The sequence below is a fragment of the Pristis pectinata genome, chromosome 3 (genome assembly GCF_009764475.1).
Source record: "Pristis pectinata isolate sPriPec2 chromosome 3, sPriPec2.1.pri, whole genome shotgun sequence".
Taxonomy (NCBI): domain Eukaryota; kingdom Metazoa; phylum Chordata; class Chondrichthyes; order Rhinopristiformes; family Pristidae; genus Pristis; species Pristis pectinata.
This window is the reverse complement of record NC_067407.1, coordinates 73,837,414-73,864,884: the sequence shown is the minus strand read 5'-3', so window position 1 is coordinate 73,864,884 and position 27,471 is coordinate 73,837,414. Positions and strand designations below refer to the sequence as shown.

Here is a 27,471-nt window from a genome sequence, read left to right as displayed (position 1 = left end):
TTACTGGTTCCAGCATTCCGGGGCTGGAGAGAGGGAGTTCTCGTGTACAATAGCTGGGAAAGGGATTCCAGAAAAGTTACCTTCAAACGTCTGAGCAATCCACTAGCTTCACACAAGACCTGGGCCCGCTTGGACAAAATAACAGAACACATCCTGTGTACACAAACCCTACCCCTGCACAGTAGTGTAACGCTATTACAGCACTAGCGACCCAGGTTCAATTCCGGCCGCTGTCTGTAAGGAGTTTGTACATTGTCCCCGTGTCTGCATGTTTTCCTCCGAGTACTCCAGTTTCCTCCCACATTCCAAAGACGTACGGGTTAAGTTGTGGGCATGCTACATTGGCACTGGAAGCATGGCAACACTTGCGGGCTGCCCCTAGAACACTACGCAAAAGATGCATTTCACTGTTTCGATGTAAATGTGACTAATAAAGATCTCTTACTTGCAAGAAATAAAAATCGTAAACGACTCCTATTTTTAAACAAAATATCCAAGTCCACAAATCTGAGCGGTTTTATACACACAACAAACAAGGGCAAAATCCATTTTAATCTCTCCAGAGGTTCTGCTCATAATGGTTTGAAATCAACTTGTGTAGTGAACACTGATGGAGAAAAAAGAACCATTTGTTTAGCACACAACAGGGCCTGGGCCACATGTTCATTATTTTATATCCAGAGGCACTTTATGAGGAACAGAAGGTCATTGGACCCAAGGCCTGCTGTACAAGATCATGGCTGAACTACCTTGAGTCCACTTCCCCAGAAAATCCACATGCCCCTTGATTTTCCCTGGATTCCAAAAGTTTATCCATCTTTCTCAGATTTGAAAATATTCAACAACCTGGTATCCACATCAGATAGGGAAGAGAATTCCACAACCAGTATGAAGTCCTCAGTCTAAAATGCCCAAACTGTTATGCAGCGATTGTGTCCTTTAGTCACAAATTCATGTCACACCCCTTTAGATTCTTGCATCTATCAACAGCACTGCCTATAACAAGGGAATTTAGGCTTACTTGATCTTTCCTCAAAGACAGTCCTTCCATCCTACAAATCAATCTAATAAACCTTTGAAACATTGCATCCATGATAAGCAGACCAAAACTGCAGACCAGTGTGATCCCACCAAAGCCCCTAGCAACTATAGCAAGCCTTTTGCACTCTTGATCAAAACACTCCTGTGACACTGGCCAAACTGCTTCAACCCACTAAAAACCGGTAGCACTGGTGTTTCCTACAGGCAGAGAGATTTACTCTCCACATCCAAATGTTTATCAAAACTTTGTGCTACTGGAGAACCAGCCAGATCACAGGCTTTCTGACAACAGGGCAGACATAAAATTAAATCAGAAAAGTAACCTTGCACACATCAGTTACAGTTTACTCTTCTGAAGTAAAGCCAAGTTATTTACATCACATATATACTGTGTGCACAGATACAAATAGATGACTAGTGGGAAAGGCAAACTTCGCCAATCAAGTGTCTTACCAGCAGTCCCAAGGGTACTGTTCACTTCACCAGGCATGGTTTGTGCAATATTCTTCAGTTTTACTGAACAACCAAAGTCCCCCAGTTTGATCAGACCCGATGAGGTGAGAAAAATATTGGCACCTAAAAATAAAGAAACTTAATTAAAGGATTGCTGAATTATGAAAATGACCATTGCTATCAGAAACAAAATGATTTCACAATACAATATCTTCCATTGAGCCAAGTTTGCACAAGGACTAAAGGAATTGCAAAGATTCAAAGAGTGCAGCTGCAAATGAGAAACACTTTTGCAAAAGCAAAATATTGCAGATGCTGGAAATCCAAAACAAAAATGCTTGAAATACTCAGCAGGTAAGGCAGCGCCTGGGAAGAGACAAATCGTTAACAATCTGGGTTGTTTCATCATCCACCTTAAGTATTAGCTTCCTTGCTCCACAAATAATGCCTGACGCATTTTTTATGCGTGTGGGTCAAATTCATGGGTCCTGATGCAGGGTTTCAACCCAAAACGTCAACAATTCCTTTCCTCCCACAGATGCTGCTCACCCTACTGAGTTCCACCAGCAGGTTGTTTGTTGCTCCTGATTCCTGTACCTCCAGTCTCATGTCACCAAGATTCTCTCAGGGGTCAAGAGGCTGGATGCAAGGAACTGCAAGCAGGGTCGTGGTCTCAGGATACGAGGTAACACAAATAGGACTGAGGTGAGGTAAAACCGCTTCACTCAAGGGGCGATAAATCTTCAGAATTCTCCACCCCAGAGGGAAGTTCAGTCACCAAGTTCATTCAAAGCAGGGACTGATGGGTTTCTAGATCTTAGAGAATCAGGGGATATGGGGACAGGGTGGAAGATGGAGCCAAGATAGAAGATCAGCCATGATCTTGGTGAATGGCGGAGCAGGCACAGATGATCCACCCCTGCTCCTGTTTCTCAAGCTGCAGCTATGTTTTCAACACCACAGCCAGCGTTGACGACGCCCTGATACTGGGACGAGTCCATTGCCACGATGAAAACATCTGAAGCTACCATAAATTTATTTGCGGTTTACTGATGACTGATGTGTATATAAGGAGCAAACATAGCAAATGAGTGACCAGCTTATTTTACAAAAGGATGTTCAGCAAGGGGCATGTTCATGATCCAGGCATCGCTGGAAAGCCAAGCATTTATTGCCCATCCTGAACTGCCCTCAAGAAAGTGGTGGCGAGTTGCTGTCCTTCTAGGGGACTGCTCCAGGGTTTAAATACAGTCTGCTTAAAAACAGCAAAATACTCTCTGAATGGTGTTTCATACTCTTACTGATGACCGATTAATACTTGACTGCAACCCTCCTCCACTGTTCAAATGCCAGATTAAATGAGCGAGGTTTGACCATTCGGAAGAATGAAGCTTAGTATCTGATATCATAAAACTGGCATCAACATCAGAGCAAACTGACTCAGCCTTCAACCGTCAAGTTGAAGTGAAATCTGCCCACTGCAGAAAACTGCAGGGTTATTGGGTTGGGTAAAAAGTGGCAGCACTGCAAACAGTACATTACTACTAGTTCCATAGCTGTGAGAAAGATACAAGTTTTTTTGGTTGGATGGATTACAGTTATTGAAAATTTAGAATGACAGAAACAATTGGTACTTTCTGTAGATATTTAATGACTGCTATCAATACCTTTAATAATATTCCTAAAGATGATTCAAGGTTGTGCTGGAATTATATTTACAATTACATGCTTAATAGTACTTGTGTTACACAAGGTTTCAGCCACCAGTTACAACTGCATTAGATTATGTTAGTGAATCACTCATGATGGTTATTATATAATATGCTGTAATACAACTGAATAATTGTTTGCCAAATCTATAGCAGGTGGAACTAACTGAAGACTAGTAACAAATTCTGTTCCCTTGCTTCTTTGCAAATTTGTGCTCACTGCAATACACCGACCGAATTACTTGGCCAGGTCCAGACTTTAACTTGTTCTTTATTCCAAGACAGACAGATTCCTAACTGCTTACCAAAAAGACTCCAGATGGTGGCTAGCCTGCTTTTAGCAAGTTGATAGTAATTGCTGGTAAACTGCAGCATTGCTGAGGGTTGCCATTTCGTGAACATGGGGCACTTTATAGAGTCCACCAGAGAAAATATATGTGCAGAATATGAGAAATGGCTTTGCTTCTAATTCTTACAGGATGCTCAATGTTGTTGTTAAACAGAACCTGTGATGTAGAATTCCAGTGTGTTTAGGTAAACAATTTGTCACACTGTCGTTTCTCCACAGAATACAAGTGACTGCTGATTGTTTAAATGTCCTTCACCCTGATACTACAAGCTCTCTCTTCCCCTCCTCATAGAGGAAGTTTATACTTCCACTGTATTCACTTTAGTTTAGATAACTAATCTTGGCATCTTACTTTGGCTATTCAGGTTTTGAGTATGAAAAGTTACTGTGAAACACTGGTCTTATTTACCTGCCAATTCCTGGCTCTTGAGATGAAGTAAGTATAAACCCTAATCTTTCTATGGGTTAGTTATTTGTTCTTTAACAAAAAAAAATCCAATACCTTAATCACATATTAGGACCCCAATTTCAGTGCTTTCAAATCTGGAGATTTAACTTGGGTAAAATTATGTTCTTTAGAAGTACATAAATGAGAACAGATTTCAGAATCAGATCCAAATCTAAGCCTCCCATTAACAATGTCTGATAGATATTTCTTCACATCTCAAGTAGAAACTGGTTCACATAATCCCTAATTTATTATGACGAAGTTGCCTTTGTGGTGTATTAATTCCATTTTAACCCCAACAACACCACTCTTTTGTCTAATTACACTAATTATCACAACATTTGGAAGTGTGCTTAAAATGTAAACAAACACCATGTAGAAAAGCAGCAGCTGAGATTAGTTTGCAATATTGTAAAAAAAATGTGCACGTGCATTACCCTTGATATCCCGGTGCACTATTCCATGTTCATGTAGCACATTGATAGCTGTGGTGATCTGCTTGGTATATAATCGAATTACGTGCTCCTGTAGACCAAGCCTAGCCACCTCTTCTAGGGTGCCTTCATCACAGTACTCCATGAAGATGTACATTTCTTCCTGAGGCAAAGATAAACATCAAGTTCAACATGAAAGGCAGCTGCATGGCACCCACAGAGAGAAACAACAAAATAAGCATGGCATGTTATCACAAGAATTGCATCATATGAAAGGTCCACATGTCTTGGGGAGAGGAACATTTTCTCCCTCTAATTGAAGCTGGGAACAATGCTCTAATGAAGCTTGTTGGGACGCACAGCCATGACACTTGTCCATTAATTCTACTGGGAAAAATCATATACAGGACTCCAAGGACAAACTCCCTGTTTGTTGTCCAAGAGTGTGAGAAAACGGAACTACTGTCATGAAGGAACTGCAAGAGCAGCTTCAGACCAGCTTCAGTTTAATTGTGCTCAAGTGGAAGTGACGTAGATCCAAATTATCAGTAGTTACTAAAGCACAGAGCAGCAAGTTAGTATGACTTTGGGACATAAATAACATCTTATTGAAGCGGTGGGAGGATGATGAGAGGAAGGCACACATTATTTAGTTCACACAATGTGACTCCCACATTTTCACAAGAAACAAAGTTGCCATTATTATGCCCAGCTTGACTGCAATTCCACTTTCTGAGATTCTTTGTATGTCTATGAACACAGTGTCACTTTAACCAGGACACAGCTCGCCCATTAATAGTAAAAGTTACAAAAGACGCTCAGGTGAGACAGGATCGGAAAAAAAGATGGAGTTAATATTCCAGTCCTTTCACTAGGATTGCCCAACTACATACTTTTTTTGGCTAAGGAGATGGAAGTCCTTTTAAGGCAGTTTGCAGTGTGGAAAGGCTTTCAGCCTTTGATTGGTTGGCATCTAAATGGAACAGATGTATAACTGTGGAGCAAACTAGAACACCGTTAGACAATTCAATGGAGAATCATAGTTCACTGCTGGTCTCCGCTCCTGATTGAGGTCTCCTTTGTACTCAGAATCTCATCTTGTGCACAGCTCCGGAGATAACATTCATAAAGGACCCTCAGTCAGGACACATATCCCTCCCCCAGACTTCCTCTGCCAAAAGTGTCCGCTGATACAAACCTTTGGTATGTTGTACTTAGCCAAGACGTCAACCTTCATTAAAGGATCCAGGGAAGAGACCGAGGGCTTGCTTATTCCTTTAGCTAAGCTTTAGTGCCATCAGTAGTCCTGGACATTAACTGAAGCATTTTATGACAAATTTTTCTATGTTCATTTTTTCCTCATTTGAGTCATTGGCTCAGTGACTTATAAAGGCCAACCTTCTACTTTGCACACTTGAACATACTAGCTCAATACAGGTCAATGGGCGAGGAAATCAAGGCAAAAAGCTCTTTTCTGTAAAACAGACAGGTTATTTGAATCAGTACAACCGGTGGGTACTTGAATTACTTACTCTGTGAAGTTCTACACCAAAATATCTAACCAGGTTTGGGTGTTTGATACCTTCAAAAATTTTCAATTCATCTGCAGTCTCCTTGATTGTTTTGTGATCATTTGGCTGGAATCTGATCTATAGATAAAGACATCAAACCATAAAGTAAGTATTCAAGAAAGAAAAGGAATTACATTTGTATAATGCCTTTCACAACCACAGAACATATTACAGCATTTTACAGACAATTAAATGATGTTTTTCAAAGCGTGTTTCATTTTGTCATGGAAACTTGTTGGTTATGGAAAAAAATGTTAGCTAGGGAAACTTTTGATCTTCTTTGAAATGGTATCTGAGATCTTCCCATTAGGAACTCAGTACATTCCTAAAAATCTCCATAATCTATCCTCTGAGTGGCCATGTTGTTTCTCATCAAATTGTATGATCTAAAAAGGGAAACTGCTTACAAAGTAAACTCACTGAAAGTAGTTCAACAATTGCCAACAGGAATAAAATCTACCAATTCACAAACAGACTCACAACCTTAAGGATGAGAAACAGGAAGTAGGCCACACAGCCCCTCAAACCTGCCTCGCCATTTCATAAGATCTGGCTAATCTGATTGTAGACACAACTCTACATTCCCATTATCCCCTCACCTATCCAGAGTACATCTACCTCTGCCTTAAAAACATTCAAAGACTGTTTCCACCTCATTTTGAGGAAGACAATTCCAAAAATGCACAACTCTCAGCTAAAAAAATTGTGCCTCATGTCTTAAATGAGCGACTCCAAGTTCTACATTCTCCCACAGATGAAACACACTCTCCACATCCACCCTGTCCTCCTCAGGACCTTGCATGTTTCAATCAGGTTCCCTCTCAGTCCTCTGAATTCCAGTGGCTACAGGCCTATCCTGTCCAACTTTTTGCCATTAGAGAATCCATCCAGTCCAGGTATTAGTCTCATTAACCACCCATCCCATCTCCTATTATTATATGTGATTTTGCCCACAAGTACTCTCCTTCTCTCAAAGTGTTCTTGGGAATATCTGTTGTTCCATTATCAGTCTGCACCCTGTAATTGTTTTTTGAATCTCCATTAATCCCAATGGAAAATGATACAGCACAATTTTTATGAAGCAATGGTGTAGAACCTCTCTCACTTGGAGGGGATATTGGGAATTCTGATATTGTTTCATCCCATGATTTTCTAATTCTTTAGGATGGAAAATGAAGGGGTTTCATGCTTGTACTTCTGAGAAGGGTAAGCAAGGAAATGCAGCAGAACAGAATCTCCTGGCCAAGCATACACAACCACTGCACACGAACAAGGTCATTGGTGCTGAAACCAAACATATTGATGAGAAATAATGAACCCATTACTGCTTGCTTGCCTTCATGTTTTATGAGCAGACACTGGACTGACCACTAGATCAAAGCCTATTTAAGCTAGCACATAGGGCATTGCCCATTTGATCATCGGAGTGTTTCAGTTCTAGCCATGTGCTGGCAATATACTGCACAGAAAGGATCTGAGCAAAACTGAATGGGCACTTCAACATTAGCACTGAAACATTTAAAACAAAAAGATACAAAACGTTGGTTCAAGGTTTCAGACCAGAACTTTAAGCCCAGCTCTGTGTAACGCATGTACCAGGAGGGCCAGTGCTGACAGAAGTTCCAGGCAGTGCCTCTGGTGTTGACAGAGGACAACCAGGTTAAACAGACAGTGCCACATTGGAGCAGGAGGGAATGAAGCAACTTTCATGAATACAGTGCCTTTAATGCTGCAAATCATCCCCTTGTGTTCAACAGGTGCTCGATCAACAATAAAAATCACCTCAAGGCAAATAAGATGCTAAGACAGGAACAAAGAGGAAGCAACAGGAGGAGAGGCAAAGATGTGAAATTCAGGAAAGGCACATCACATGTTAGAGCTTATGGTGGGACAACTCAGGAACGTGCAAGAGGCCAGCACTGAAGATGATTTTGGAGGCTTCAGATGGCGAGACTCAGAAAACAAAATGTCAGAGCCTCCTGCAGGGCAGGGATCAAAGGGTCAATGCAAGATCTTGATTTGATGCATGCAGATACAAGTAGCAGAGTTCAGGATAACTCAAGTTTACCGAGAAGCCAAGGTGGGAGTCCAGCCAGGACAGCATACAAAGCAAGAAACATGGGTGCGAAAGAACAGATGTGGACTGGATCCTGAGAACAGCAAGACCACCCCCAAGGATTTGAAAAGATGACATAATTGCAAAAGAATAAGGTGTTTTTATTTTTCCAGCTGGTAACAGGATTTTTCCTGCAATATTTCCAATTTTCATACATTACAATTCATTTTAGAAAATATTAATTTTAATGCAGTAACAGCAATGACTCATTGAGGGATGAGAGAATCCATTTCTGAAAAGGCCAAATGGGAGTAAATATTAGAACATTTCCTGTGTTTAAAAGTTGTTATTTTGATCAGTAAACAGCGTGGTAAAACTGTGCAGGTAGAGAGAGGAGTTTCATCTGGCACGTGTTGATGTACTGTGTGCTGCATCCCACCCTACTCCAAGATACAAGGCAGCTGTGTGTGTGACGTACTAACAGGTACAGCCAACAAGCATTATGAAAGAACTTTCCCCAAATACAAAAGGCACTCACTTCCTTCATTGCCATTAGCTCTCCGGTATCTACATTTATACATGTGTACACTTTCCCATACTGTCCTTCACCTGGAGAAACAAAGAATATTGCCATTTAGTGGGCAGAGCTTCCACATCGCACTCAGTAGAGAGCTCCATCATTACAAGAGATGCAGATTCCACCAAAAGGGGAAATATAATGTTCAGATATCCACCGATGCCATTAGCGAAAATGAAGTTAACAGTTTATTCAAACCAAAACCAGAATAATACACTCCGTTTAAATGGACGTTAACTTGACATTAATCATAGAGTGTGCTCCAACCATCAACCGTCTATTTACACTGATTTAAAACTAACCCCATCGAAACAAAACCAGTGTGAACTCAAAACTACCTGCCAAAAAGTTGAAAATATGCTTTAACAAATGTGAACTATTGGCTGAAATAGTCTCCCAGATCAAAGGAGTCTTATAGACGACAACTGAGCTAATTAACGCTGCTTCAGTTCTTTCCAAATCAGATGCTTCAAGTCATGCTGAGAAAGCAATCTTTTTTTGTTACATTATATAAGCCATAGAGAAACCTTGGAATTATGCCAGTGAAACCAATAAGTGTTTAATATAATACTCAAATTATACTGCCAATTACAATCAAGGCCTTTGTGTTTCTTGGAAATGACAGTAGTTTGATGCATGCTAAATACATAGGGACAATACAGGTTAAATGCACCATCTGCTAATGGGAACAGCTTCTCCCTATTTGTCCTGTCTGGCAGGCCTGGAGCTCCTGATACACATCTGGAGCCCCATGTCCCTCTGGCAAGAGCATTATAAGTGCGATAATGAACCTTCATCAAGCAGCACCACGCAATAAACCAAAAGTTTGGATTTTATCATTATTAAAATATAAAGACAATATCAAGCAACAGAGCAAATTTAAGTCTTGGATTTGACAACTCCTGTGCTGAAGATATTAACTGAGCATGACTCAGTTAACTCAGAGAAAAGCAAAAACTGGATGGTCTTGGTAAATAGAAAAAAAATGCTGGAAATGAAAATTATGTTGATTTAAAAATGTCAACAATTTGACCAATTCTGATGAAAGATTCCAGATACTGTTCAACAAACTGCAGCTCCAGCATTCCTTATTGTCATTACAGATTTCCACCATGTACAGCGTTTGCTCTTCCCAATTACTGATCTTTATTCCGTTATACAAGTCCGTTTATTTGCAGTTTGGGGCTTTTGAGCCACAGCAAGTATATATTTCTATAACAATTGCTGATGGGGTAGGCCAATATTAACCATATAATTACTACATTTGAGTCACGAGTGTGCGTGAAGTTACTGCTTGCCAGCTGAAGCAATGGTGTTGCTACAACACCTTGAGGCTGTGTTTACACGCGTGACCATTATTCAGTACCCCTTGCTTAAAATGGGAGTGCACAGGAAAATCTCAAGTCCAGGCTAAGACCAGGCAATGTGCAATTCCCTCTATTTGAAACATCTTGTAACTCTCTGGTTTCAAAGCATCTCAAGTTTTGTTTAGGGAAAAACCACAAAGGTCAAGCAGCATCTGAGAGCTTGCATCATAACTACAGCATGCATCCAAAGCTCCAAGAAAAACATACAATAATCTCTGTAACGCAAGCTCTGCATGTAAAAGCTACGCAAATGTAAGTTTATATTTTATGTCTTTAGCTCCAATATTACCTATTTTGTTTCCTCTTTGCCATTTAAACGTCACTTTTCTTAATCCAACTTGCATGACATTGTCATAAGATTTAGGAATGTCACAGATCTGACCAATGATATTTTTTTGCTTCATCTGGCAGTTTTGTTGCTCTTCAAAGGACTTAATTGACTTGCGTACAGCTTCAATTCGACTCTGCTTGGCAGCTACGTCTAGGAAGTTAAACAAACAAAACCTTCAGTGGGAACGTACAACAAATGACAACATGGAGTAACGAGCAAACTCGTCCTGCTCTCTGAAATGTGCAATGTATTAGAGATGGATTAAGCAACATCTCCTAAGTGAAATTTCTGATTTACTGCTTGTGTTTTGAGGATCCCGTGGAGGAATTTAATGGGAATCATGTTTCCTCTCTTGGTTTGCAGCTGCTCTTGAGTATACTCAGTGGATGGAAGAGAAAAGATGAACACAGCAAAAATAGAGGAATCAAGGCACAGGAATCTTGATGATTCAGCATCTGGTTCACCAGGGCCCCATTCCTGCACTCCTTTGGACCCGGTGAGTTTAAGCGGAGCATGGCAACAAGACCCAAGTCTTGTTCTTAAATTTACCAGGATCCTGAGCCCTCTTCAAACTCATCATGTTCACTGAAAATTTAACCTACTACAATAAAAACACCTAAAAAAGCAAATTAAAAGTTGTGTTGGGGTATTAATGTGAGTAACATCCAATGATATGGAAAATCTACCAGTTGGGCACCTAAGTCCTGAGGGTGCCAGATTATTGGAGTTTACGAAGGTCCTTGTTCCCGAATTACTCCTCCCACCCCCCCACCCCCACCGATCCCCCCAGCCTGTTTTCATTCACCTCCTCTATGTACCCCTCCTACAGACAGATAATCTGCAGCCTTCACCATCCTCTCTCAGCCAGCACCACCACCACTCATGTCATTCAGTTCCCTTGGCCTCTACCCCATCACAGGCATTCCTTTTATTCTCTCCACCTCTCCTGCTTCAAGTTGCAGCGTTCCACTTCTGATGCAATTGTGATGAGAAGGTCATTGATCTGAAACATCGTGCTTCTCCTTCCACTGATGAGTATTTGCTGCATTTGCTGTTTTATATTATGTAAGCTTTTATTTGGCTGCATATTAAGTTACTAGCAATTTCCCCAATGGAAGTTGCTAGTAACTTAATATGCAGCCAAATGAAAGCTTACGTCATATAGTAACTTATTTTCCTATTCTGAATAGTGCTGCTGGAAGGTACAAATCTCTTTCCTTGTCTTTCTCAGCTGTTTGATGCAAGGCGAGTCCCTCTGAATTCACACTGAACAGAAGGCTTTTTGCCTCCAATCCATCTTGGAGGACTTATTGGGTATCCAACTATTTCTTTTGTAGTCTCACAAGAACACAAGAAAGTAGTGCACAATTTTAAGGAGATGCAATTGTATGCCTGTTAAAGTCACTAAGTAACCTGAGGCACAGAATTAAAAACATAGGAATTGGTCACAGGAGCGACTGCATTTTCTGGCCAGTTGAGGAGTTTCATTCAGTACATTCAACTTTATCATTAGGTACCCTTGGAATTCCGCACTTCCCTTCCATTTTGCAGTGCTTCAGTTTAGTAAGATGTAATATTTTCTGTGAAGCTTACAAGCATGCTGTGTAGGAGTACATTTCTGTAAACTATGAATGTAAATTCTGCCAGTAGAGCACCTCATCAATATTATATTTTATTATAGCAACCCATATCAAATGCCCATACTTTGAAAATTAATCATAATCGGTACTCTTTTATGCACTAAGACAACTAAATAGCATGGAACTCAGAGCAACACACTATTAAAACAGCCAGACTTTGGTGACAAAGGAATGGACAGAGATGGGGCTCCACTGTATGGAGGCCCACCAAACTATAGCAACATGAGTCGATGCCTATCAATGGCAGAACTGGGCCTTGCAAAGCACAAAAGGGAACTAAACCTGAAGAGAGTGCAAGGAAGAACAGGTGACCATCTGTTGCTGCAGAGAAGGACATTTACATGGATTCAACCTGCACTTTTATCCAAGTGATTGATGTTCATATCCTTTACCACATATACATATCAACTACTGCTCTCTATAGCAATGCTTTGACTTAAATCAACAAGCAATCGCAGGACGGAATAAAACAGGTTCAAAACCTCCTGTGGGGTATTTCATCATGCTTTGCATGATTAAATGCTGTATCAAAGTCGTCCTAGAGCACATCAGGTTTATCCACTAACTGTGAATGAACAGCACTCTGTGACAGTCACTCAGCTTTCCACAATAGCATAAATCAGAGATACTTTAAAAGAATATTGGTCAAGAATATATGCTCTTTTCATGAAAGCGCAGAAACAAAATAAAACTATAAAGATTTTAAAATGGTATATAAAAAAAAGCCTGGAAATTTCATGAAGAGTAATTATAACAGAATAACACTGATACCTTTTGACTGACTTAACAGAGACCGAAGCTCCCAGCTTCTTCGCACACTCACACCTGGATCTCCTTTAGGATATGTAGGTTCTGGGGAAAAGAATGGTTTCAAAACACTCAGTTCTACAAATACAAAGGGAACAATATAGTGAAGCATTAGCAATTTCAACCAAACTAGAAGTACGACCCATTATATCAATGGTGCAGTGGTTTAGCTTTTAAGAGGTGACACCATGTGGTAGAGAATACAAAAACAACTTGTGTTATATGGCACCATTACACCATACAGGTGACCCCCAGGTTAACAAATCGGGTAACAGAAATCACCCTTATGGAATTCACAAATCACTACCAAAAAATCTGAATGCAGAATAAAACTTCGCTCTCAGGGTTTGTGTCAATTTTTTATTACAACTTCAGCTCACATTTCTTGACATATTTGCAGATGATCTGGCTTTGCCTTTGGGAAAATAACGATACAGACTGTTCCCCCCCCCCCCCCCCCCCAGTAACGCAGGTGTTGTCTGTAGTTCAGGGACAGTAGGAAGTTGAGAGAATTGGTGGAGATGTTATCAGGAGCATAATGTTTTTGAATCAGATTGCCAAGATGTAGCACAGAGTCAAAAATAGGAGGGAGCGCCTAGGGGTGATGATATGGGAAAAGTAGCCATTGCAGGTGATTCTCCAGTTATAACTGGAGAGAGGGAATGGAACCAGGGATGGGCAGTGCCATGCAGTTGGATAATGGAGGAAACTGATGCAGGTGACATTGTCAAGGACTGCAGGCTGGTCACAAAGGATGAAGAGAGACATGTTTACCACTGATATATTGGGCTGTGTGTGTGCTGCACTAAGGGAGAAACCCTTGGCGATGTATAAATACAGGGTCACTGGAAAAATGGCCACAACTTCAGAGGGAACAGTATATTCATGGACAGCACAGCAATGCAAGGTTACGGATATGCAGCAGGTTTGGAAAAACAAAGGCCAAGTGTGGATCATAAACAAGGGGAGGTTATGGCAGATTTATAGATGAGATGGGGTAGGAAACAGTACCTAATAGGAGAGATCTGCTACCTGGAGATAAAAACAAAGTGCTGGAAACAGTCAGCTGGTCAGGCGGCAACTGTGGAGGGAGAAACAAGCTTAATGTTTAAGGTCGATGACTTTTTAAACTGTTTCTCTTGTTCTGTTGCCTGATGTTCTGAGGACCTCCAGAATTTTCTTTTAATTTCAGATTTCCAACATTCATATTTTTTTTGCTTTTCAGCTAAATTGAGGGTTAGGAAGGGAAGCTAAGTAGTTTGATGTTTGGTAAATTCAAATTTGAGCGAACAGGAGGTGGTCTCATAGTTGAGCTAAAGAGAGGAGGGTGGTGGGGGTTAGGCAGGGGGCAGGAGAGAGAAAAGTCTGAGAAAGATTGTGCAAGACTAGGGTGAGGATCATTATGGCCATTATGCAGGAGATCACTGAAACTTCCTCACCTTCACGGTCTTCCGTGGGACTGGAATGTCGGCTCAGTGACTTGAACTGAAGTTCAGCTGCTATAGATGCTAAGCGGTCATTTTCAGGGACACTTGAACCCCTATTTTTGAAGGAACAAAATTACATCAGTAACCTTCCAACATATTTCACTGCATCTGCATTATAATACACTTGAAACCTTTGGTGGTAATATTTTTTGACTTGCTTTTACACATTAACATCTTGTGTACTTAAAGGAGCTTATCATCAGGAGGGAGTTACTTCAGACATCCTGCTGCCAGCAGTAGCAGAATAGCTCACTGAAATGTGTAACCTCAACCTCTGCAGACATCAAGTTCCCAGCTGCTACAGATTGGTAGAGCAGACAAACCAAGCACAGGGACACTTTCAGATGCCACTGATCGACTGACTGAGTGCATGCAAGCCACTTGAGGACACAGCAGCACAATTTTTTTATATTCTGAACAACTAACACAACTTCTGATGAAGATCACTGACTTACTGATGCTGTATTCTTGCCTCAACACATGTGGCATTTTGCAATGCGGGTAACTTTTTAAAAAAAATGTAGCCTCACTCTACAACCTGTATTCTGCGCCACACAATTAAAGACCATTATAGACTGTTCCCAGCCCATCCCTGGGTAATGAACGGGTTCCATTTTTACTGGCGTCCTTAAGTCAATTTTGTCCATCAGTCAGAAAATACACAAAAATCACTTGATATTAATCAATCAACCCTACTTCCACAGTACTGTATTGAATGGCATCAAAAACACACAAGACTGATAAGAAAGAACAATTACTAAAAGTGGAGAGAGAGAAGAAATTAGTTCTGCCATTTGTAGGAACGAACATATGTCAGACTTTCAAATTTAATAATATTATGGCTCTTGTTCTTATCTAAGTGTCTGCAATCGGGTATTCGTAACCTGGGGACCATTTGTATAACATCACAATGCACTAATGGCATGCACTGCAACACTGCACTAACATGCTATGATTTTTACCTATTAAAGACAAGTTTCAGCAGTACAGTCCTACACTTTCAAGGCAAATAAAAGGCATTGGCAGTCTACTCACAACTCAAATTATTAAAATGATAAAAAATGGAATGAGCCAACAAGCAATGCCATTAATGATTGGCACAAGCCTGCTTTTGTGGGGATATAGTTTCTGTGGTAAACGAGTGAAGTAACATTGGTTTCAAGCAGCTCTGAACCATTTTTGACTACAATGCCCCTTCAACTGGAGGAGCACTAGATTAAACATTTCTCCCAACTAATACACAAAGACACACATACTACATGATTCACATCTGTTCATTCCACTGGTGAAGTTACCTTATTTCATTTGCTGGGCCTGTAGGTTTGGTGTGATTTAGGTCACTCGCAACTAGAGGAGGTGAGCGGACACTGGCAACACAGACATTCCGTACTTCAGACCCAAGGCTCCTCGGACTGAGACAGGGAGAGACGCAGAAGTCAAATACATACAAGTGTAGCTAACGCAAGTAGTTAATGAATGTAGTGTTTTTTTTACATTATTCACATCTGTATACGATATCAATTAGAGGTGTGGGTAATGGGTAGCACAACAGATACAGCAACTGCCTCACAGCTCCTGTGATCCAGGGTCGATCCCGACCTTGGGTCCTGTTTGTGTGGAATTTTACGTTCTCCCTGTGACCGTGCGGGTTTCCTCCGGGATGCTCCAGTTCCTTCCACATCCCAAGGACGTGCTGGTTATTAGGTTAACCAGCCACTGTAAATGACGCCTTCTGTAGGTGGGTGGGAGGAGAATAGAGGGAAGCTGTTGGACACCTGTGAGAGAATATAGGGAAATAGTATGGGATGGGGTCACTCTGAGACCCAGCATAGAGTTGATGGGCCAAATGGCCTCTTCCTATGCCATGAGGGATAATCAAAGTACAAAATAGGGTTAAACTGCAATAGATTATATAGTGATATCAAACCTAGTGATTCGTTACATGGTCCTGGAATCCAAACATGCGCAGGTCTGTGCCTACTATACTTTATGACATTGGTTAAGGCTACACTCTCTGCCAGGCACCTAGCACACATCCCTGCCCTCTGCCAGCGCTTCTGCAACAGTGAAACAGTTATCCCTTTGCTATAATATTCAGTGTGGAGTGAGCATGTAGAGCTTGTCTGTGAGGGCTCAGTGTAAGAGCGAGCAATGGAACCACTCAGTGTTGAGATATGGGGCCCAGCCTGTACACTGGCCAGCACAGCGAGTGTGTGCCCCATGAGTTGGCAGACTATCCGAATCTTACAGCCTCTCTCATGACTGCCATTGGATATAATGCAAGCTGCAGTCTCCCCCTCTGTTGTGAGATAACAATTGGGTCAAAGAGACTGAGTAAATAACCACTGTCAGAAAGTCTGAAGGTGACAAGTAAGATTTTGGTTGTTGTTTGTTTAGTCTATATACAAGTACATTCTTTGGGATTTTCAGAGTCTTAGTTCTGATCCACTTTTCACAGGGCATTAACCCCAGGAACACTATGATCAGATATTACTGCAGAAATCTGCTATCATATTTAGGCTGCCTTAACTGTATCCAACAAAGTCCTTCAGTGAAGATTTAAAGAGTGGTATGTCAGTAAAACTTTCCTCAAGTTGAGACAATGTGGAGAGATTGTGTGGAGAACTTTACCTGAATCCTTCGGATGTAGGGATAATGAGGTGTGGATTTGGTGGGTCACTATGACATCGGGGTACTTTGATAGGGCGAGGACTATTTCGATGAATTCCTGCAAGGTACATGACAAATTAATGCAATGTCACAGATTTGTTGGGTCTAAATCCATAATATCAGAATAGTAATTCCCCCAGGAACAGTACTATGATCATAAAGGTTTAACGATAAACTGAATAGCCAGTAATATGGCATTAAACGTCTTGTGGAGTTTCCTCAAATGCTGCATAATACAGAATAAAAGAAAATACTGAAATAAATGAATATTCCATAAAACACATCAACATGTTTTGATGATTGGCAACTCTCTGCCCAAAAGGAAGGTGGAAGGAGATTAAACAGTAATTTCTGAAATGGAATTGGATATATATTTCAGCAGGATAAAAATAATGGGGCTATAGAGAAAGTATAGAACTTATTTGATTGTTTACAACACGGAACAAACTGAACTATAACCAGCGATATTTAAAACTAATGTTATAATTTTATAACTATCTCACTGAAAGGACTTGCCCAATACTAAATTATATTGGTTCAATTCCAATACTCATTTTGTAATAACCAGAAAGCAAAAAAAAAGACTGTTGGGAATCTGAATTAAACAGAATACTAGAAACACTCAGCAGGTCAGGCAGCATCTATGGAGAGAGAAACAATTCTGCTACAAGTCATTCATCTGTGACATTTGTTCAGTTTTTCCTCTCTCTCCATTAGCAAAGCCTGACCTGCTCGGTGTGCTCCACAGCCCTGCATTTCACAGTACTTTACACTCCTTTGTCTGCATTATCACTGAGTAACTGCCACCATTAACCCACAGACCATAACTTATTCCCATAGCAATCCTGACCTCACCCTATCACAGGTATTCTCTTTGCCTTATTTATCTCTACCCTCACCTTCTCCGCAATTTAAAACCAACTTGTTTGGTGCTTTCTCAGTTCTGATCAATGGTCTCAGACCTGAAACATTGACTGTGATCCTCTCAGTGCAGATGCTGCCTGAACTCCTGAGCGTTTCTGGCATTTTCTGCTTTTATTATTAAATTTATACCTTTTTAAAATGATTTTTATAATAAAAAAGTAAACATTGCCAAGTTTTCCAGATTAAGTAATAAGAACAATTACACACTAAAATTGTTTACTTTTTCCTAAAAGAACTACCTTTCAATAGTTTGATTCCTACAGATATATTACCAAAGCTGCCAATTTCAAATAACAGGGAGGCATTTAAAGAGCAAGTAACCTTGCTGGCACAGACGATCCCGGGGTGGGAGGGGGGCAGTGGTTAGATGTGCTAACCCAACCTTACTGCCATCGCTCATTATTATAACTACAAGCAGGACAAAGAACTTCCACACTGACTGAATGAATTTGAAGGAATACCCGGCAAGGGAGGCTGTGGGATCAAGAGACCTTTGGATGATGTCTCAGCAGGGTGGTTTGGTCTTACTGCACAGACTTAGATGAAAATCAAAGCATAACCACGATCCCAGACAGATGGACACAGTGGGGAGGTAGATTTGTGCATCACTGATATAAAATGGTGTTATTCAATAATATTAACCAAAAGCATTAGTGTAGAAATGCACACAATGTGATTGTTATCAGCTGCATTAATTGTACAACACTTAAGAGCACAAACCTGTCACAGGGCTGTGAGGTTTTCCTATAACATGGCCGATGCACTCATTCATTAGAGACTGAAAACTCTACAAAAAGTGAAACAGGACATTTTTAAGTACAAAAGCTCAAACAATAATTCTGTGCCCTTATCTAAAATCTGATATAAAAGTAGCAACGCAATGAGCATGCTGTTTTAAAAAAAATATTCAGGATTTCTGAATGGTTGGAGGACTAGAGGAGTTTTACTGCATCTGGTCTTATGTCGCTTTGGACTTTGGGGACTCCACATTTTCTACAGTACAGCAGTGACTGCTTCAATGCACTTCATAGGCTGGAAAATCCTTTGAGCTGTTCTGAGGGCAGCACTGTATAACTTCAGCACTGACCAGCATGTGGTTCTTTTTCCACTTCCACAAGGTGGAAAGTGAAAAGGGATGAAGAACTGGAAGACACTTTGGGAACTAGTTCAAATCCTGGCCAAGAAGAGCAGCAATCCAAGGATTATCACTAATGATTCCTGTACAGTGACCACATCTGATAAACCAAAAACCCCAAATAGACAATGTTTAACTGGAAGACAGCAGAACCCAAGGCCTGTGTTCCCACCCAAAATATTATCAGTTAATTCACTGACAAAACATCCAGCACAACCACCAGATTCTGTGACACACACCACAGATCACAAAAGCCGAGCTGTTTTACTTTCAAACAAAAACAACTACTTGCCAAGAAGTCATCTTCTGGAAGAGCCGAGATAAATCCTGGTTCAATTGCCTGAAGGAAGTCAAACCCTTGGGTTGCCCACCTGCAAACAGACCGTAACACTGGAATAGTGACAATAACTTGTCCAGTAGCAAGAGACTCCAAAACCACGTTTGTGTAAAAAGAAACATTTCTAACCTGGGTCTTGTTCCCCTCCCGCTTTCACATGTGAGCACAAAGGTCATCCATTTTCTAGCAAAACTTATAAATTTATCCCCTATCTTCTGCCTGAATTCTCCAGACATTAGCCGCACAACCTCCTTGTGATACTGGGGAGATGAAAGGAAGATTTAAAACATATTGATTAAATGTGTTGAGTATTAAAAACTAATTGACAAAGAACATCTAAAATAATAAACCTTATCTTTCAATAAGTAAAGATGCTACAAGATCCCAAAACAGTGATAAATACATTGCCAAAACTATCTGTCCTTTGTATGTCTAGAGATAAAATCTCTTTAGTATTTTGGAAGAAATGTCTTCTATAATTAGCATTTTTATTTTGTTTTAAATTGATGTCAGGAACCTTACCTCAAACCCAAAGTTATAGCTTTGTATCATAGTTTCTCTGTAGTATTGCTGTAAAGTCACACATTCAGATTCGTCCACTTCAGCTTCAAATTCAGAATTAAACATCTTGTCAATCCTGTCAATCGCATTACTAATCCTATTGCACAGCAGTAATGCTGCATGCTAAAATTCAAAACAGAAATCATTAGGTTTTAGACATTTTGTTAAAATGAATACTTTAATTCAAGGACATCCAAATATACAAACACTACAATGACAGTATGTGGCCTAGACAGTTCAAACTTCTGATATTGATGCTCCTTGAAGCTGTTGACCACTTGGAATACGGGATACAAGGATTGGATTACTAATGTTTGATATTTATCTGCAATTTGAAATGACAAATACATTACATATTAGTGTTGAATAAACTTCTATGAACTTCAGATCAACACCCGTTGAAATGTTTCTCTCATCTGTTTCAATTATTCTTCACTCACACTTCCTCTAGATTCCCAAAACTGGGTGCTCTAAAAATACGGTGGAAAGCACAAGGTCTTAGAGAAGGTTATAAAATTAACAGAAATATGCTTTCAGAATGGAACCCTAGTGGCAATACTGCAAGAACTTTCGCTCATAAAGATGATCAAATGAAGGGACATGTAACAAAGTAAAAGGATCGGGTCCATTTATAAACACATTCAAAATTATATAATGGCAGAGCCGCTGAAAATAGGAAACTGGTCCTTAAAGCACCAGTTTACAGAAGTGTTTAATTTTGGAAACTATGAAGTACTTTCCTTCGTTCCTTCAAAGTTCACAAAATAACACCAACAGAACACTTGCAGTGAAAATGATGGTAGAAAGAAAGATTTGGTTAGACATTTTTAGTGGCAGAAACTGCCTTCACTCCAGCAACTCCTTTGCTGATAATGAAGTGCCACTCCTAATGAAAATTTCTGCTCTTTATTCTTTTCACAGCATGAGAATAGAGAGAGTCGCCTTGAGAAGAATGAATGCAAGTATCAAACAGATAGGTAGGACAGGCAGCAAAGTCAGGGAAAGTTAAGTCATTGTCATAATGATCCCAAGAACTAAAGACATGACAGGGAAGGAGGGAGGGAGGAACAGAGGGAGGAAGGGGAAAACCAATTCTGAATAAGTGCCATCAAAATCAACAAAATAGAGGAAGCCCCAAACAGCAAGTGATGTTACTGTGAGCAGAGAGGAATTGAATTTTAACAAAGAACTGATTTAACTTTAATTCAGTCCATAAATTCCACAAATAAATTAAACAGAAAGACTAGATGTGGCAGGGTAGGTGAAGTATCAAGACTGTGGGAGTTACTGAACCAGAGATTATCAAGGAATCTCTAGTCCTTGCCTTCATTCATTCCAGCTCAGATTCACTGAGTGGCATCACAAGTTATTCTCTCCAACACAAACAGGGGAGAACCTGGGTGGTTTCACACACAGTCATAAACTAGAGGAAACAATGACAGATTCAAGGGGAGGTATTACTCCAGGACCCACGTAGCAGAGAATCGGGAGGGGCCGAGGAGGTCCCATCCAAAAGGTCAGATGCATTCACTAATAATACAGAAAATGATGGAAATACTCAGTAGATCAGGCAGCATCTGTGGGGAGGAAAACATTTCAGGTCAAAGATCAATTCTGTTTTGTTCTCCATAGATGCTGCCTGACTTGCCGAGTTTTTCAGCATTCCATTTTATTTCAAATTTCTACCATCTGTGAAGACGTGGCAAATAGTCCCATTGCAGACAAAAGCAACCTGGTTCATAAGGCTCTGGATGGAGAGATTAAGAAAATAGAGAAACAATAGTAAGAAATTATGAATTACATATTAAAGGAAGAAATGGCATTGTTTGTAGAGTGAGCACCTCCCTCGAGCCAGAGCAAGGGATATGGGGCAAGGCAATTTGAAGAGAGGGAATACCTAATTGTATTGTCCATCACATCCCTGGATACCTCCTGTCCCAGTGGCAGGGCAGCTGCACCAGAGGTGGTGGGACAATGCTATACATGGGAGAGAGTAGTCCATGGGTCTGCATTACTAACTTCAGACCACATAGGCACAAGTCAGGAACATGATGGAACTTTCACCACTTGCCTGGATGAGTGCAGCTCTAGCAATACTCAAGAAGCTCAACACCACCCACAACAAAGCAGCCCTCTGGGGTTGGTACCCCAGCCACCATCCTAAACCGTCATTCCTTCCACAACTAGTGCAGTGACGGCAGTGTGTACCATCTACAAAATGCACTGTAGTTACTCACTCAATCTATTCTGACAGCACCCTTCCTCCCCCACCCCCTACCAAATTCATGATATCTATCACCAAGGTGAACAAGGCAGCAGGTGCATGGGAACACCACCACCTGCAGGTTCCCCTCCAAGCCACACTCCACCCTGACTTGGAAAGGCATCGCCTGTCCATCATCGCTGGGCCTAAACCCTGGAACTCCCTTCCCAACAACACTGTGGAGTAACTTCACCCAATAGACTGCAGTGGTTCAAGAAGGCAGCTCACCACCATCTTTTCTAGGGCAATAAATGCTGGCCTAGCCAGTAATGCTCAGATCCAAAAAAATATTTAAAATTGCACAAGTGGAAATGAGGGGAAAGGTTCCTGCTGAAGGAGCCAAATTAAAAGCAAGACCCCCAAGGATAATAATTATTGATCACTTGCCAAGGTGGCACAGAAACATACAGGAGAATTACCACCTGGCTGAAGGGGTGCCATGGTACTAAGCTCCCTTTCAATAGATGCTGGCATTAGTAGTGGGAAAGGAGTGGGCTGTAATATTGAAACAAACTCCAGCTGAACAGGAAAAGGATCAGTGCCCCAGGGAAAGGATAAATAGGAAGAGTGTAAATGCTTTAAACTATGAAGACAAGGAAGGGACCAACAAGACTGATATGAGATTAATGAGATGAAACAGGAAACTTCAGTTTAGGATAGACTAACCCAAAGGAGCATAAGAGTGCAAAAAGACAATTAAGACTTAGGTGGACAAATGTACAAATCTATAAGAATACAAGTAAAAGCACATGGTTAAAGGTAAATGGTGCTCAACTAAAAGGGCCGAGTTTTTGAACTAACATTTGAAATCTTTGATTTCGAAAAGGTTTTTCATTCAATGCCACACTATACGTTAGTGAATAAAATCAAGCTAGGTGAATTCAACAAACAAGTAGGGGAATGAACAGCTTACTGGCTTCAAGAGTGAAGGCAAGAATAAAGGTAAAGGAAAGCTATTCAGAGTGGCACAAGCTGCAAAACGGACATTAGTAAGCAGTGCTGGGACCACTGTTGTTGACAATTTGTATACTAGCAAGTTAAACTTAAGATCTCAAAATATAATTTCCATATTTGCCAAGGCGGCTAAAATGAAGGTGGTACACTCATATACTGAGCAGAACCGCAAGAAATATGGGAATGCCAATCAACATGACAGTATAAATAGTAAGTAAATTTCAAAACCAAAAATGTGAAGCAAGATAGATAAGGTCACACTTTATTGGAAAAATAGGCTGGGTGCCTTTTCTCTTTAAAACAGAAGGTTGAGAGAAGATCCAAACAGAGATCTTTAAAATTATGAGAGTTTGACAGAGATGACACAGAGTAGGTCTAAGTGTGAGAAGAACAAAACTAGGGGCTAAAGCAAGATAGTTACCAGTAAATAAGGAATTCAGAAGCAACTTCTTCATTCAAGAGAATGGTGGAAGTGTGGAACAGACCATCACGTGGTGTTTACAAGAAGACTGGTTAAGTATGAGGAAGAAGGGAAGACAGAGTTATGTTGGAAAGGTTAAGTGAATAATGACAGGCAATGATTGGGTGTGGCTTAAAAACCAGTGTGGACCAGTTGAGTTGAATGGCCAGTTGTCTTATTTCTCAAGCCCGAAAGCAACAGCCAATACTTTCTCTTGGCCAAACTGTAGAAAAGCTGTCCTGCCCAACCATCACCAAAACCCTTCAACTCCACACTGACTTGTCATCAGCTCCCTTGCCAGTATGACTACTTAAAATTGAGAATGCCATTCTATGTAGCCAGTGTAAATCTGCAAAACTACTGCTTGGTAAGGTGGAGGGAATTTTCAACCCCCACATACACAAAAAACCATGGTTGCTTGGCTCTTGTTCATGTACCTCACTGAATGAAGTGAGGTGCATTTGTTACCATCTATTTTTGCTCCCACTGAGGTTGAAAGTGAACACTATGGAACATCCACATCCTCCAGTATTTGCTCACAACAGGATAAAGTATTCACAAAATGTTCAACCAGTCAATCACCCAGAAAATGAAGCATACAGTAAGACCTAGACAACATCCAGGCATGGACTGATGAGTGGGAAGCAACATTTCCATCACAAAAAAATACCAGCCAATAGCCACTCCAACAGAAGAGTCTGACCACCTACACTTGACATTCAGTGGCATTACCACTGCTGAGTCACCACCATCTATATCCTGGCCAGCAATGATCAGAAACTCAACTGGACCCACCAAACATATACTACAATTACAAGGGAAAGTCAAGAGGTTGGGTATCCTGCAGTGACTGCCTCATCCACCATCCACAACACACAAGTCAGGAGTGTGACGGAATACTCCACACTTGATGAGTGCAGTGTCAACTGCTCTCAAGAAGCTCAGCACCATCCAGGACAAAGCAGTCCACTTGATTGGCAAACCATCCATCACCTTAAACATTCATTCCCACCATCACTGGCCCTCAGTAGCTGCTGTGTGTGCTATCTACAAAATATGTAGAACAATACAGCACAGGAACAGGCCCCCTTCAGCCCACAATATCAGTGCCAGCCCTGTTGCCAATCTAAACTAATCCCATTTACCTGCATATGGTCTACCTCCCTCATTTCCCTGTCTGTTCATGTGTCTATTTATATGCCTCTTAAACATTGCCATTGTATCTGCTTCCACCATCCCTCCGGAAGCCCGTTCCAAGCACCCACCATACTCTGTATAAAAAAACTTGCCTTGTAAATCTCCTCTCACCTTAAAGCTTATGACCTACAGTTAAATCACACAGGCTATTTCAACAACACTTCCCAATTTTCCGCATCTTCAGCAGGACTATAGCAGTTCAAAGTGATTCACCACCACCACTGTTTCAAGGACAATAAGGGATGGCCAATAATGTTGCAACATGCAGATGCCCAAAATGAATATCTAATATTTGCTCATTCTACTCACTCAATACTGATAGCCACCTTGTTGTGGTTAACAATGTGGCTTAATCTCAGGTTTAATCTCAGACGATTAAGATTTTTGCTTTCTTTTTCCCAGTGAATTTGTAACTAGAAATACTGAAACCCCCAGGTTGCACACTGTCAGGAAGGTTTAGGGTTCACAGCATTAGTTTATTTTGTTTAGCTTCTTCGGAGTTGCATTAATGTAGATGACAGCTGGGTGATTTAAACTTGTTAATGTATTTTGCGACCACTTTGTGAAATGAGATAGCCACAAGAAGCTTCAGAAAGAGAGAGTAGGACAATAAGCCAGTAAAGTAAACAAGTTGGCATCTGGTGTTTCGTGGGAACTCTCAGTTCTGGAGTTTTATTTACAATAATGTGATCGGTAAGGATTGTGTGTATGAGAATAATTTCCCATAAAGGCATTGAGTTTTTCAAATTGTTGAGTCAGGGCCAGGTCTAACCATGGAAAAGTAGAGTGATTGTGTTTATTTTACTGAAATGTCCACTACTTTACATGCTTAAAGACTTGGTAACACGTTAAAGAGGTTACAGTGCAAATATATTTGGGTGTCAGATTCAAATGGTTTTACAACCATAACCCAATGTCATATCATCTGTGTATCCACAAGTAGCAACAGCTTATTGAGGCAGACATCCTGTGTGATTTATGAATTAGTGCAGTAAAGAAGCAGCTTTACCAAATATATAAAAAGTCAGCAAAATTGTGCACCAAAATTCAAGGACACAAGCGATAGTTTAATTACATTATTTTTAAAGTTCCAACTGCTTCAGCCACCAGGCACCTAAATTTTGTTCAGCTGGAATTTCAATACATCAGCACCACCCCCATTTCTGGCCCTGACTGAGCTTAATCAATTTCTTACAGCCTTGCTTCTAATTGTATCATAAGATACTCCAATGGGGTCAAACTTTGCTGCTGGTCTCTGAACAACAGAGTAAGGATTAAAAAAAACAAAACAACCAAAAGTAAATAAACTGAAATAACAACAAAATGACTGGTGTTCACTTCCTCCTTTTAACATCATGCAAAAAAAATTTACAAGGGGAACTAAGCAGCACTGAATCACCTTGCATTGTGAGATGTGTTCTCAATTACACTGTTTTAAAGCACAGCTGTATAAATAAACTGAATAAGACAGAATATACCTTCAGCTGCTCCAGAGCTTTGGCTATGACTGGTTGGCTGGACGTCTGCTCACAGTGCAGAGAGATTAGATTTTCTATGGACTGTTGAAAGGTCTTGCGCTGATTTACAAGGTGTGAAGACTGCATCACAACCAGCAATAAATTACGAATCTGAGGAGAGGTGTAAACATTTTTCAAAAATATTAATTTTGTAAGTTAGACAGTGACAATTTATTAAAATACAAGCTGTGGATAATAATATGGCAAGCTATTTTATACTACTTATAAACATCATCCAACTAATTAACACATTCCAGCTATTTAAGGGGATTGTAGGCGAGTTATTCACCATCCAACTAACAAGCCATTAGACGACTATTACAACAGAGTAAATATTTCATGGTGTGACACTCCTGAAAAACAGCACAGTTGACATCAGATTCACTATTTCTTACATTCTCTCTTCTCTCCTCTTCCATCAGGTAGAAGGTACAGGAACCTGAGGGCACGTACCACCAGGCTTAAGGACAGCTTCTACCCCACTGTGATAAGACTATTGCACAGTCCCCTTATACGATGAGATGGACTCTGACCTCACAATCTACCTTGTTGTGACCTTGCACCTTCTTGTCTACCTGCACTGCACTCTCTCTGTGGCTGTGACACTTTACTCTGTACTGTTGTTTTTACCTGTACTACCTCAATGCACTCTGTACTAACTCAATGTAACTGCACTGTGCAATGAATTGACCTGTACGATCAGTATGCAAGACAAGTTTTTCACTGTACCTCCATACAAGTGACAATAACCAATACTATTACAGAAGTAATCATATTAGACAGCATACACGTCAATTTAAAGTGACATTCCTTAAAACCAACACTAATTACAGAAAAATTCCATTTTTCAAAAATGTAGCTGATTACTGATCCTGTCTAAAATTTACAATCATCTGCAACTATCTCTTTTCAACTTCAGCGGTTTTAAAAGTAGTTATATTTAACTGAGGTTTATCTTAGAGAACAATCAATTTAAACAGATAAATCAGATAAGCAGCTAATCACCACCACTAACTCTAAATTTCACACCAAAAAAAACTCTGCAGAATATCTGCTAGATTTTTAGTAAATTCAGCTCCATTTTCAGGAAGTGGCTGCAGAGATAGTGAAAACACTGAAATTTTTCAAAGCTCGCTAAATTCTGGGAGGGTACCAGAGAATTGGAAAACAGCCAATGCGACTC

General features: G+C 40.5%; 1 protein-coding gene across 3 annotated transcripts in view; it reads right to left on the bottom strand.

Moving 5' to 3' along the window:
- The window catches only part of map3k4 (mitogen-activated protein kinase kinase kinase 4), a 153,414-nt gene that overhangs the window by 25,407 nt on the left and 100,536 nt on the right, over nucleotides 1-27,471 (bottom strand). For all 3 annotated transcript variants that reach the window (XM_052012201.1, XM_052012200.1, XM_052012202.1), the window contains exons 11-24: nucleotides 26,250-26,399; nucleotides 19,859-20,020; nucleotides 19,466-19,596; nucleotides 19,292-19,370; nucleotides 18,585-18,651; nucleotides 16,902-16,998; nucleotides 15,566-15,682; nucleotides 14,223-14,323; nucleotides 12,748-12,828; nucleotides 10,295-10,486; nucleotides 8,600-8,670; nucleotides 5,967-6,083; nucleotides 4,438-4,597; nucleotides 1,495-1,617 (exon numbers count right to left, since the gene is read on the bottom strand). In XM_052012201.1, coding sequence (XP_051868161.1) covers nucleotides 1,495-1,617; nucleotides 4,438-4,597; nucleotides 5,967-6,083; nucleotides 8,600-8,670; nucleotides 10,295-10,486; nucleotides 12,748-12,828; nucleotides 14,223-14,323; nucleotides 15,566-15,682; nucleotides 16,902-16,998; nucleotides 18,585-18,651; nucleotides 19,292-19,370; nucleotides 19,466-19,596; nucleotides 19,859-20,020; nucleotides 26,250-26,399 — 1,648 coding nt within the window. The remainder of the gene's footprint in view (nucleotides 1-1,494; nucleotides 1,618-4,437; nucleotides 4,598-5,966; nucleotides 6,084-8,599; nucleotides 8,671-10,294; nucleotides 10,487-12,747; nucleotides 12,829-14,222; nucleotides 14,324-15,565; nucleotides 15,683-16,901; nucleotides 16,999-18,584; nucleotides 18,652-19,291; nucleotides 19,371-19,465; nucleotides 19,597-19,858; nucleotides 20,021-26,249; nucleotides 26,400-27,471) is intronic.